The sequence below is a fragment of the Corvus brachyrhynchos genome, unplaced genomic scaffold (genome assembly GCF_000691975.1).
Source record: "Corvus brachyrhynchos isolate BGI_N302 unplaced genomic scaffold, ASM69197v1 scaffold106, whole genome shotgun sequence".
In the NCBI taxonomy this organism is placed as follows: domain Eukaryota; kingdom Metazoa; phylum Chordata; class Aves; order Passeriformes; family Corvidae; genus Corvus; species Corvus brachyrhynchos.
Window position 1 is genome coordinate 4,383,657 of NW_008238834.1, and position 12,775 is coordinate 4,396,431.

General features: G+C 41.7%; 1 protein-coding gene across 2 annotated transcripts in view; it reads right to left on the reverse strand.

Moving 5' to 3' along the window:
* The window catches only part of DLGAP1 (DLG associated protein 1), a 136,565-nt gene that overhangs the window by 4,449 nt on the left and 119,341 nt on the right, over positions 1-12,775 (reverse strand). For both annotated transcript variants that reach the window (XM_017738276.1, XM_017738277.1), the window contains 2 exons: positions 4,451-4,542; positions 2,409-2,561 (listed from right to left, as the gene is read on the reverse strand). In XM_017738276.1, coding sequence (XP_017593765.1) covers positions 2,409-2,561; positions 4,451-4,542 — 245 coding nt within the window. The remainder of the gene's footprint in view (positions 1-2,408; positions 2,562-4,450; positions 4,543-12,775) is intronic.

The following is a 12,775-nucleotide window of genomic DNA, read 5'->3' on the forward strand; positions in this document are numbered from 1 at the left end:
CAGATGGGAACTAGCTGTCTGCAGCTGGTGCATCAGAATAAGTAGCTTTTAAAAAACACCATATATTTATGTATCTATTTCGTAGCAGTTTAGTGTCTGCTCAAAAATCCCACACTCTGGGTGTCTCCGCCCAAGCTCACACACTCTGGCCTCGTGCTAAATAGGCATGAAGCTACATTCAGCTAGAAATAGAAAATCTGGTAGGAAAAACTTAAAAACAGTTAAGAGAACATGCATTAATCATCATGGTGGCAGCTAGCTCCAGATATGTGACCAACAAGGAGGACTTTTATGTATATCCTGGTGCATGTACACACACATACACACACAAAAAAAGAAAAAAAGCCAACAAAAAAAAACCCTCAGAGAGGGATCTCTCCCGCAAAAGAAAAGTGTATTCAGAACTGAATTTCAGGCGTCCACAAAGACTTTGTCAAGTTAATTAGATTGTCTTTTAAGTTACATCCCCTTCCAACTGTGAACACGGTCTCTGAGCGAAGGGATTTTATCACACTACAAAGGTCCCATTCTGCCCTTTCGTTTTCTCTCATGCTGCTCACAACAGCTTCCATGGCTCAAAATATAAAGGTGCTTAGTTACACTTATTCATACTTTGCTTTTTCTCTCCATCCAAGGATTAATCTATGCTGCTTAAAAAGGGCCCAGTGGCAAAGGCCAAAGGCAAATATCAATTCCGCAGAAAGTTTTTTCTTCCTTTTTTTTTTTTAATCCTTTTTAAGAAAAGAGATCATCTGTTTCATCTAAAATCATAGACAAATGCTGTTGAAACAAGAACACAGTGTAATTCTTTAAAATCTTTACCTTCCTACTGTAGGTCCCTTTCTTCAGCACTACTTAACTTCCTTTAAACCGTTATAGTCTTCTTTTTGTTGGAAACTCTTTGAAATGTTTTTCAGAAGCAAAGAAAAGGCACATTTTTTTTAAGGAAAGCTCTCATTTCTTACTGCTGCAATTGCAAACACTCAGCCTACCCACTTTACTGTAAAAGCTAATGAAAGACCATATACCAGCATTTCTGTGCATGCATGTTTGGCATTTTAAACTTCCTTTTCTGATAGATACTGGAAAAAAAAAGAAGATAAGAAAATGACTTGCCTTCAGTACCTTGGGCTAGGAAAACACATTCCCATTCATTCCCCTACAAAACACACTAGGTGTGCACAAATGGTGTGAACATGGCACTCCTAAGTCAGGAATGAGTATTTAGTCTTGATTGGAGGAGGAGGAATAGTGCTACCAGCACTGCCTGTACAAGCTTCCTGCTGCAAGATTAACGGGGTTTGATATTATTATGGTTATTTGTCCAAAAGAAAACACCACTTTGGTCATCGGCAGCCAGCTGACCATAAGTTGGGGTAGCCAGGACTCCTGTCTGAGCCGCTGTACCTGTAAGTCATGCTCCCCCTCCTTCTGGTGACCCTACCTGTTGGCTGTATTCATTGCTATCAGACCAGTCACAGCAGAAATTCAGCCACCAAATTACATACCTATAGGAGCGTGACATTAGACCGTTGATTCCTCTAGGAATGGGTCTGTGTTCTAAGGATTTTCTGAGACATTTGTGTATTTTGGCTCACCCAAGTGCTGTTTGTCTTGAGGTGGATAGTGAGGAGAAAAAAAAAAGATGATGGTGCCAAATGAGAATGTCAAGTGAAATGTGACTCACACTTGGAGATGCGGTAGCTTTTTAAGGTGACAGAAGAAGACTACATTTACCAAAAAAAAAAAAAAAAAAAAAAAAAAAAAAAAAAAAAAAAAAAAGGAAAAAAAAAGACCAAAGCTCCAGATGATTTTTATGTTACCTCGGGTAAACAACACTACCAGCAAAGTGAATGTGTTTGTGAAATCACCCATTTAAAAAAAGCCCCCCCCCTAAAAAAAACCCAAACAAATGGACAAAAAAATGTAATTCCTTCATGTAAGATTTTGGAAGGCATATTTTTGATATTGCTGTTTGTAATCTGGCTATCAAAGTCAGCGATGGTTACAGTGCTTCCCTAGTTTTTTCAGTAACACAACCTAGAACTCTTGCTGTATGCAATAATATGAACCGTAAATGTGATTTATTTAATTTTAAGAATCAATATATAAGGCAGTTCCTTCCAACGATTGATCGTCTAATATGATTAAATGTAAAGCTTAACAAAGTACCACATTCCCATTATCCGATTCACAAAGACAGATTTGGTTTAAAAATATGCCTGAAACATATTACAGATAATATCCCAGATGATTATTATGTAAACATTGTTATTACAATGAAATTAATTTGATATGAGCTTCATTTCACATTTTTAACGTCAGCGCTGTAACACAGAGGCCTATTTAATCGGTCCAGTATTTGTGCAGGGTTTTAAATGAAGCATACAAAATCTACAGTGTTCTACCTTCTTGTCATGAGGATCCATCTGTTTCCAATTATTGGCCTTTAACTGATGAAGTTCATCAAATTTCATACTAATATTTTCTATGGACAACTGCAGCATATCCCAAAACCCTGCTAAATCCTGGGAGGTCGGCCGTGGATGTGCATTAGGATTCTGTGCAACAGAAGAAAAAAACATGTTGGCTTTAGTACTTCTTAATGTAAAGCATTTGTGCAAATGGTTATGAATCTCGCTAGCAAAGCAGTTTGAGCAGATCCAAGTGATGGATAAGACCCAGAGAGAGGAGCAAAGCAAAGCATTACTTACTGGTGGGTTTTATTTCGAGGAGTCTGGCTCGGTGTTGAGCTGCTGTGCCCTGCAAACCCCCACTCACCAAAGGCAGCAGGTACCCCTGGCAGACTAAGGGTAAAGGGCCCCTGTGGCAGGAGCTGCCTAGGGATGCTCCTGGGCACAACTGGTGGCAATCCTATCTGCACTGAAATGAATTGCCAGCCTCCTCTTCACTCTCATGAGGAAGGATTCCCCCCATGCTCATGCTTGTAAAAAAGTGATATCTGTGCAAATTTACATTTCCTGCATGTGCAAATAGTGATATACCAATGTGTGAACACTTTTTCTACACTCTGAGAATGTAAGGTTTACAAAAATACACCATTTCAAGTAAAATTGTCTCTTATACACCTCAGGCCAAATTCTTCTTTTTTTTGTTTGTTTGTCAAGAATAACCTGTGCAGGGTGAAAAGCTCAGAAGACTACATGCAGAAGCACAGTAAACCCATTTTTACATGTAGATTTTTTGGGAGAATGAAACTGGGACACAGGTGGGGAGCATTGCTTTGTGTGTGCAAACTCATCAGCCCAAGAGCATTGCTCAGAAGAGCACATCTGGACAGTCAGCATCTTCAGCACAGCTTGGGCCGGAGGCTGGTGACCCAAGAAATCCTGTCCTTCCTTCTGTCCCTTCAGTACACCACGGCTCTGAATGCTTTTTGCATGCAGTGGGCGTACACGAAACTGTCCCTGCTCCACTGGCAAGGTTAGCATGAGGGAAGGCTTTCTACAGGATGTGTCTCTATCAGCTGGTTCCCAGCTGAAACTCTTTAATTAAAATGACATGTTGCATACACTCACTTCAACCGTGCTTTTCATAAATGCTGAGGAGTCTACACCAGTCAGCAAGGTGTCGTGTGTGCCATGGCCTTGTCAGACTACACTGATAAACTGTTATTAATTTTGTTGTTAATAAATAAATAAATTACTAGTAGCACCTTGCATGATGTTTTACGTGGCTCAAGTTTTACTTTGCCTTTAGTTTTCTTCCTCTTCAGAAGCAATAAACCCAAAAGACTCAGTTGCTTGCCTCATAAAATTTCTATTTGCGCTTTTCACAGTCACACTGACAACAGATTTTGATAGGATGATTATACCATGAAAGGTGCAATTATTGAAAACAATAAAGTATATATTTTTAGAATCATAAGGAGACCAGAGATTACACTTCGATTCCTAGTTTTTCAGTACTTGACACTAGCAGGTTGCCCAGTTGTAGGCTGTTACTTGCAAAGATGTGCAGTCAGAAGGCTTTTTCAATTTTTATGTTATGAATTGGAAGTCTTATGAATACAGAGCCAATTTCTGTTGCATTTGTCCACTGAGGCAGATTTTAGTCTGGGGCTTGTTTCCCAGGAACACATGGGAAAGCCCAACTCAGGAGATTTCTGGTCTACCCTCAAAGACCTTAAGATGCTGTACCCATCTGTGTACCCATGAACTCGAGGGTCAAGGGACAGACCCTTGCTCCTCTGGGGTCAGTAGCAGAGCCTCCTGATAGTTCACCCAAAGCTTTTTGCCTTTATTTTAAGAATCTCAAGCTATTGTGAAACTCATGATGACTCTGACAAGTTTGAGTTACTCCCAAATTTATATCAAGGCCTTTACTGGGAAAGCTGCTGTGTTGGTCAGAAAATCAGTTTAGTTTATGTAGGATTATTCACAGGGTTAGTAAAAGGCACACAGTAGTATCTATCAGAAAAATTACATACCAGGTTTTCTTCACAAAGTTCTCTGAACTGGTAAAATTTCTGGGCCATGAGAAGCTGGGCACTGCCCACTGCAGTTCGAATTTTCCCTAGAACTGAGAGAAAAAGAAGAGTAAGTCACAATCTTTCTTAGCTGCAGGCAACTAAAAGCCTATAAAAAGAGAGGAGAAAGCTGTGTTGCAGTCAGCTCTGGCTTTCAAAAGGTATGTTATCTTTCAGTCACAAAAAGAGAAGTGCTGATAAACCTAAGGTCAGATCTCCACTAGGCAAAAATATGTAAAAAAATGCTGCATCTTACTCTCATTCCTCCAGTGAGACCAGTTGTAACCGGTTGTAATGACAGTGTAAATATGGCTAACCAAAAGCTTTTGCATGCTGTATAGAAAGCTCACCAGAGATGTCACCACTCATATCACTATGACCCAGGCTCAGGCTTTGAATGAAAACCCAGCTCCCTGCACAAGGACATGCAGCTCTCAAACCCTGTTTGCTTCTCCACCTCACTTAGCAACTCAGGCCTTATTGTCAGGTGTAGCTGGGTGTTGCTCGATCAGAGCCTCAGAAAGGGGATGATTGTTTTAGTGCATGCCAATTAATCTCTTTTGGACCCTCTGAATACTTTCCATGAACACAATCCAAGGCTGCTTCTGCCTTTGAATTCAAATGCCTGGGAGTACTTCAGGCAGCAATCACACCCCGGCCTCTCCTCCTTGCTGGTGACTTGGAGGGAGGTGTTGAAGAGTCCTAGCACAGCTCCTGCTCTGTCTGAGGACTCCTTTGTACAGACAGCTGGGTACTTACTGCCCCTTTGGACTGACCGAATGCTGTGAAGGGCTGCAGTGAACCAGAAGACAGCCCGTAGTAAATGCCTCTGAATAAAGCAGGAGCTCATACTGTTTTGGTTGCATTCAACCTCACTCAGACGCTGGGATTTTACTGCTGCCAGGGGTAGTTGGCAATACACTGCCCAAACCCAAGGCATAGACTGGTGCATTCAGGGACTCCCTGGGGCTTTGCTGAGTTCTGGTCCAGGGGGAGACTGTGTGTGTGCACCTGTACATGTGTATGTACACGTGTGTATGTGTGTGCCTCTGGGCGTGTGAAAAAAGAAGCAAGAATGCAGAAACACAGCGGAAAGGCAGACATAGCCTCAGCTGGCAGGAAGACAGTGAATCCAGAAAAGAGAGTGTGAATTTAGGAACTGCTGAGTGAAAGAATTGATGCTGTGAGCAAGAAAGCAGCTACCGATTTGTTTGACACTTTCAATGCTCAGGAAAAAAACCAAAACTGCCTTTAAAAAACCGGCGTGGCATCACAGATTTATCTGGCTCCTTCATTGATTTTCCCTCTCAGCTGAAGCAACTTACTATCCCCAATTCTCTGGTTAACAAGTGATTAAAAATTAATTTAATCTAATTTTTAAATATTACCACTTCCTTAATGAAAAACATGAATGGCAGGCACTGTGTCACAGTTGTCACTATCACTTCTACTCAGAGATATTTGTATTGTTCCAGCCCTCAAACAGACACAGCAACTTTTCTGTGACAAATTTACTGCCTGGATGTATGAGAAAGGTGAAGGAGGAACAGGAAAAACAAGCAGATGAAGTGGACTGCTCAAGGTGACTGAATTGCTGGCAGAGCCTGGAAGACATACTACTCCTAAGCTGCCATCTTCTGCACCATCCCTTGAGCGCTTTTTGTATAAGAGCTAAGACAGCGTTAACAGAGCTCCTCTGGGAAAATACTGCTAGTTATTTTGACTTACCACAATGAAAAAAAAACAAACAACCAAAACCATACATACATAAATACATGTAACAAGATTTTTAGCACTTCATCAGTCCAGTGACTGGCTGCAGTGCTGGCTACCAGAATGCCACCATTCAGTGCTTGGTAAGAGAAAGGCCTCTCCAAGGGATTGAGTAGCCACACGCTAAGCAGATTGGCACAAATACTCATGATAAACTGAAACTCGACCCACAGTAACGTGAAATCTGTGTTCTCCTCCATCAAGGCAAATGGCTTTTCCTCAAGCAGCCTTAAAGCTCACTTCTTAAGGCTGTTGAAGGAAAAGTGGGATGTGGAGTTCATTTATACTTCAGACATACAAAGGGGGGGAAAAAAAGGGGGAGGGAAGAGAGAAGCTTTTCACATTTTTTCAGAACCTATAGGAGAGAGCTCTGTGAACACACACAGAGTCCAGACCTTCATTTTGTTCCCAGAACTCAGCTCAGCACTGCCAGGAAATAGCCGTGAGCTGGAAGATTCACTAAGCAGAATATTTTCAGCATATTGCGCAGGGAGTTTTGCACACAACTCTCATTATTGTTAGCAAGGCTTGCGTGTCTAATTCTATGCGCACAGTGCTGAAAATGGACCCCTTGGTGTGTCTAGCCGTTTATGCAACCCAATATGCAAACCACTCAACTGAAAGGACTTTTCAATAGTAGGAGGAGCTACTCCGAGAGCTTTCATGTGGTTCCCATTGTTATGAAAACTCTTCCCACTGAGTATATTTGGGAACAGCTGCCTCATCTGGAGCTCGGCCACTCTGACACTTCCCAAGACTTGAGAAGCGGAGAAAAAACAGTCTCGACTTCTTGGGATAAAAAAACCCAAAAGAGATGAGGTGGGCTTTTCTTGGAAATATGCACAAAATAAATTGGAAATCACATCCCAAGAATGAAGAAATGTAAATACAACTTGTTGGTGATGGATGGGAATGTGCCCCTTTCTTCTGGGGAAGAAGAGCTTAATATTCAGAGATCTCAGCAGAGGGAAAAGGAAGTCCTTGTCCTTGGCTGCCTAGTGACTGGCTATTTGCCTAAAAACCATCATCCCAGCTGACTGCGGGATGCATGCTGATGCTGTTCTCTATTGTTGCCACTTCTGCTGTAGCTGCGGCTGTATCTAGTCAAGTGTCACTGATTCCTCGCCCCTCAAAAGCAAGGGGTCTGTTAATGTGCAACTCGTCAACAACCAACTCTGTCACGGAAGTTAGGGGGGAAAAACGGACAAAAAACAAAGCATGCAAAAACCTGAAAGGAATCTCTCCAGAAGGCACAAAGCCTTATCAATAGCCTAAGTTTTGTTTCCAAACCCACGTTGCTTTTAGAGTTTCAAGGCAAAGTGCTCATTTTGCTTACTCAGTCAAAATCTCTGGTGCCCAACAGAAAGGCCAAGGTGTAGTGAAAAACCAAAGGCAAAAATAGACCAACAGACTTTCTTAGAAGAAAAGCCTGCAAGGTTTGAAGCCTAATACCAAGGAAATAAAGGGAATTGCAAAGATGATTACTCAAAACACATCAGAAAAGAATCAGAAAAATCTTTAACAGCAAGGGACATGGGGTACAGGAGGAAAAACACATAAACATTTAAATTGATGTGTTCAGCTAATAGGATACAAAGAAAACATATAAAACCAAGCAACAAAAAATCCCGGCCCATCGAGATGCAATCATAATGGATTTAAACACCTGTATAATGTTACTCATGTCTACTTTCTGTTCCATACAGGGCTATACAGCACAGTCAGCACTGTTGGATCTGAATGCCTTCCAGTAACGCATTAAGCAACATTATTAACATCCATCATGTGCTTTGCTGTCACCCCTTCCCCAGAGGGAGAAGTGTGTGTACTGCAGTGTTTTGTTTTTATAGTTTGAATTTTTCTTTTTTTTTTTCTCTCCCTTCTTGCTTTGACCTCCCTTCCTTCTAAATCCAGTTCTCTCCTGTAACATTTTTTAAGAGATAGACAATTATGTCTATTCTTGAAGAACTGCTTCAGTATAGCTATTTTGATGTTATTCAGCTACTGTGGGATGCTTCCTCACTATTACTGTTCTTAACTAGGAGTCACAGAATATTATTCTAGGACACATTTCTGTGAATATCCTTGTGTCTCTAATGTCCCAACATGTTCTTCTTTTAAAACATTCTTGAAAATAGACTTGGACTATGTGCTGTTTAAGCAGTAAGTTCTTGCTTCTCTTGTTTCTAAAAATTGCATAGGACCTGTTTTGAAATTGTAGAGCTCTGTGTATCTCCCCCTTCCACGTTTTCATCAGAAAAGAAACAGGAAAACAACAAAATAAAAGAATTGTGAACACAAGCAAAAAAATAGTTGTCATCTGCTCTATCTGGGAAGGTGACTGTGTGTTTAACAAGGATAACAAAATATAAGAAAAGAACAGAACCCACCTGAAGTGATGTGAAAAGTAATCATGTAGAAGCCTGGGGGTTTTGAGAAGGGGCAGCATTATTTGGCCTTAAAACCCCAACTGATGTATTTGCATTTCAACTTTGACAGGCCCCAGGGTCTAACAAGTGACAAAGGAGGCACTTTAGGACTGTGACTATCAAATGCCCTTAATGTGAAAACACCTGGTTGATAGTCAGGGCCCAAGCTAGGGAACAGAATACCAGAGACTTGCTCATTGCCCCAGGAGCAAGTGGCAGGAACAATGGCTGAAATTACAGGGACACAGCCCGACATTTGCGTTGCAGATGTTGGCTGGGCACTATGCATATGAAGCAATCCTGCCACAGAGCTGTCACAATCCATTTCCAAGCCAGGATGGACCAGCATTTTAGCCTATTCCTGTTGACAGACCTACATTTAAATAACACCAAGCATGACAAAAGCCAGGAAATTCAAAGTTAAAGCTACTGCTCAGGTCTTAAGCTCAGCTGTTAAGGAGAAAACAGCCAAATGGAACAAACTAGGGAAGGAGCAATCCTTGCTTTGAGTAATATATACTCACAGGAGCGATCTTATTGAAATTAATAGGGCTGTCTGCATGAGCAAATGCTGTTCATTTGGATTAAAGCAGTTTCCATGTGTTGTCTGACTTACTTGGATTTTATTAGCACATTTAATGTTTTTTTCCCTAACTAGATCGTTTCCTTGCTTGTGGATTTCACTTTTTGCCTAGATAGCCTCTGGGCACTGGTAGGGATTTCCTTAATCGCTTTCCTTTGAGAAACCCTCGTGTATGGAGAAGTCCCTTCTGGGGAGAAAAGAAAACCAGAACAAGAAAAGGATGAGTTGGGCATACGGCCAGAGGCATGTAGCCGGGGGAATTCCAGCAGGACTCGGCCACATAGTCAGGCTGGTGACCATCCCTCTGCACGGCTTCTCCAGCCCACTGCAGGATGAGGCTGGCTCACTCCTCAGAACGGCAAAGATCAGGATTGCCTGGAGAAGCCTCTCAGAGGAATGGCAAATGGTTTTCCTTGCTCATGGCTGAGACTGAACTCTTTTTCTTTTGCCATGCACAGCTATTATGAAAAATGTACCTTTTCCTTAATTTTCTTCTCTCGTGTCTAGCCTTTACTCATGTTTTCTTTTGAAACAATTGAAACAAACCAAAATAGCAGAGAGTGTGTAAGCATTGCATAATTTGCCAGAACTGGATGAATTTGCAAAGACTCTGGTCCTAAGCAGTAAGGTTCCTGCAGATTTGAGGTCAACCTTTATTTACAGACTAGCCCAGAGGCTTTATTCACAGATTAGCCCATATACACTCAAGAGTTAAAATGACATATCTTGTAAGAGCCTTGGTTTTCTGTTTTTAGTTTTTACTTGATTGGCCTGGCTTGTCTCGCCACTAAACCCACATTACACCTGACTTGTGGTGAATCAGGCCTGCTGTTTGTTTCCGATAGTTATCTTTACACCAAAGCCCCAGTACAACCCCATGTGAAAGAGAAACTTCTGGAGGGGGCGCAGGGGGAGGCAAAATGAAGATTTGTGGTTCTTCCAAGAAGGTCAGTGCTCCATGTGAAATACAAACAACAGCAAAAAAAACCCCAAACCTCTAAAGACAGGCCAAGGCCATAGGATTATGTTCCTGTGCCCACCGCTGCTGGGGAAAAAAGTGGTCAGAGATGTGCAGGGAGCCAGGTCTGATGCTGTGGATTTTGTGTGTAAATGGTGACAACAGAGGCCTGAGCCAAAACAACAACTGTAGTGAGGTCATCAACCAACAACTGTAGTGAGGCCCTGCCTATTTGAAATTTTGCAGGGGAGAGGTAGGAGGAGTAAGCAGATGGTTGAGGAAAAAACAGAAAAAGTCAACTGTTGATTTCACTTGAGGCCTGATCCAAAGTGTCAATCAATTCTCACAAGGTGTTTAGCCTCAGATGTGTAACATCTTTTTTTTTTTATGAGAGGCCTAGAGTTTGTAGCCAACCTCCCTGTAACTGCAAAATACACTGAAATCATATCAAGTATGTTAGCTTAAAGTGTGAGTGGTGTTCATCTGCCTGTCACACATGTTGCGGCTTTATCAGAAAATGATTTCAGCTAAAACCAGAATATACTATACAATAAATAATTCATGGCGGAAGGGAAGCCACATTTCTCTCTATATTGGCATTTCATCGTGCAGCCGCTGAACCACAGCTTGTTTTTATACAGAGCAGCAGACTCCATTTCCCAGCTAGAAACATTCAATCCCATCTGGTAGATTCATTCCCAGCTAGATAATACCCAACGTATCTATGTAACATACAAGCTACTGTCAAACAGCAGCGAGCCGTCTCCCCGAGACAGCTGTTCCGCACAAGGGCCGCATTGTCTGAGGGAAGCGCGGATCGTTTTACGTGGAGCGCCGGGGGGATGAGCCCTCTGTCAGCTGCCATGGCATCGAGAAAACCTCGCTCATCACACGTTCTCGTTATTTTGTTATCTGGCCAAACACATGCTGGGGATGTCAGGTTGGAAACAAAGGGTGCATTCCCTGCTCTGGTTATATTTCATTAGGGAAAGCAAAGCAAACACACCTCTTCTCCTCCTTTCCTCTCTCTCTTTAAAGTTTATAGATGTATGAAAAAGACGTTTTTCGGGGCAGGGTTTGTAACAACCAGGCTTTTGTTTCTGGCACTGCTGAGCGGGCAGAGCAGCCCCGGCCATATGCTTTTCCTTGGCACCAGGTAGAGTGGGACGTGCTGAGCTGCAGCAGAAAGCCCTGCGCAGCCTCTGTGGGAGGCATCTGACACGTGCCAGAGCAGCTGACAGCGTCACACTGGAATAAGTACTGCAACAGCGGCTACCAGACCCAGGTGACCCTTTTCCTCCTGCCATTTCCAGTGATCACAAGAAGTGCCAGGATAGATGCCATATGTGCTGTAAGGAGGCATTGGGAATAGCCAACCTAACCATTCCTTTACCTTCCCCATAACTGACTCCTCCACCTGATAGCTCATAGAGCCCTTTAAAACTGCCTCATATCAAAGACACCAAGACATTGAGAGAAAATTCTATGTAGATACACAGTTTCTGCATCTATCAGCCTCGTAAAATTCACTTCATGTTCTTTACCTACTACTTTATTTGTGCACCAACTACCTTGGTGCACAAATAAAATATTAATAGGTTTTTCCAGTATTATCAGTTCATAGAATGACAGAAGAGTTTGGGTTAGAGAGGACCTTTAAAAATCATCTAGTTTCAGCTCCACTGCCATGGGCAAGGATATCTTCCACCAGACCAGGTTGCTCAAAGCTCCATCCAACATGGCCTTGAACCCTTTCCTGGCATGGCACATCCACAACTTCCCTGGGCACCATCGTTCCAGTGCCTCACCACCCTCATCATAGAATATGTTTTCCTTATGACCAGTCCAAGCTGTTATGACAAAGAGAAAGCAATTGGGTTTTGTGGCTTTGACTTATAAAAGTTGTGTGTTTCCTATTTGTTATGTGCTCACACTTCTTTTTCAATCTAAAATCTCATAGTTTATGAGGTTTATGTATTTCTTCGTACTACAGAAACAACATAAACCCTTTTATTCGGATACAGGTTCAAAGAGACTTTTGAATGCATTGATGGTGTGAGGGGAAAAAAAAGATTCAAAAATTCTAGAATTTGAGCAATCTGGACCTGCTTTTAACATCAAAACTCCTATATTTTTTCTTCAGAAGAAACTGTTAGCCTATATATAACATAAATTTTGTAGAAATATAAAACCTTTACATATCTTAAAATTCAGGTTATCTTATACCTGCCATTAAAAATCAATTTCCAGTTGCTTGCAATTGTGTCTAACTGACTACCTAGATCATACCTCTTCATTCACTAGGTTGAATGGAAAGTTCCAGCAGAAACAGCTTACGCATTTCTAAGGATTTTTTTTTCCAGTGCTAATTTCTTTCCTTTCATGAATCAAAACCTTTACATTTCAAAATAATTCAAACACCTCTCTTCTTGAGAGGAAGGGTTAGAAATTTTTAAGAAGCAATTCTGAAGCTGAAGTCCTTGCTTTGGTAGAGACTAATTTGGGGATTGGAAAAATATTACTTGTATATCCAGGAAAATAGG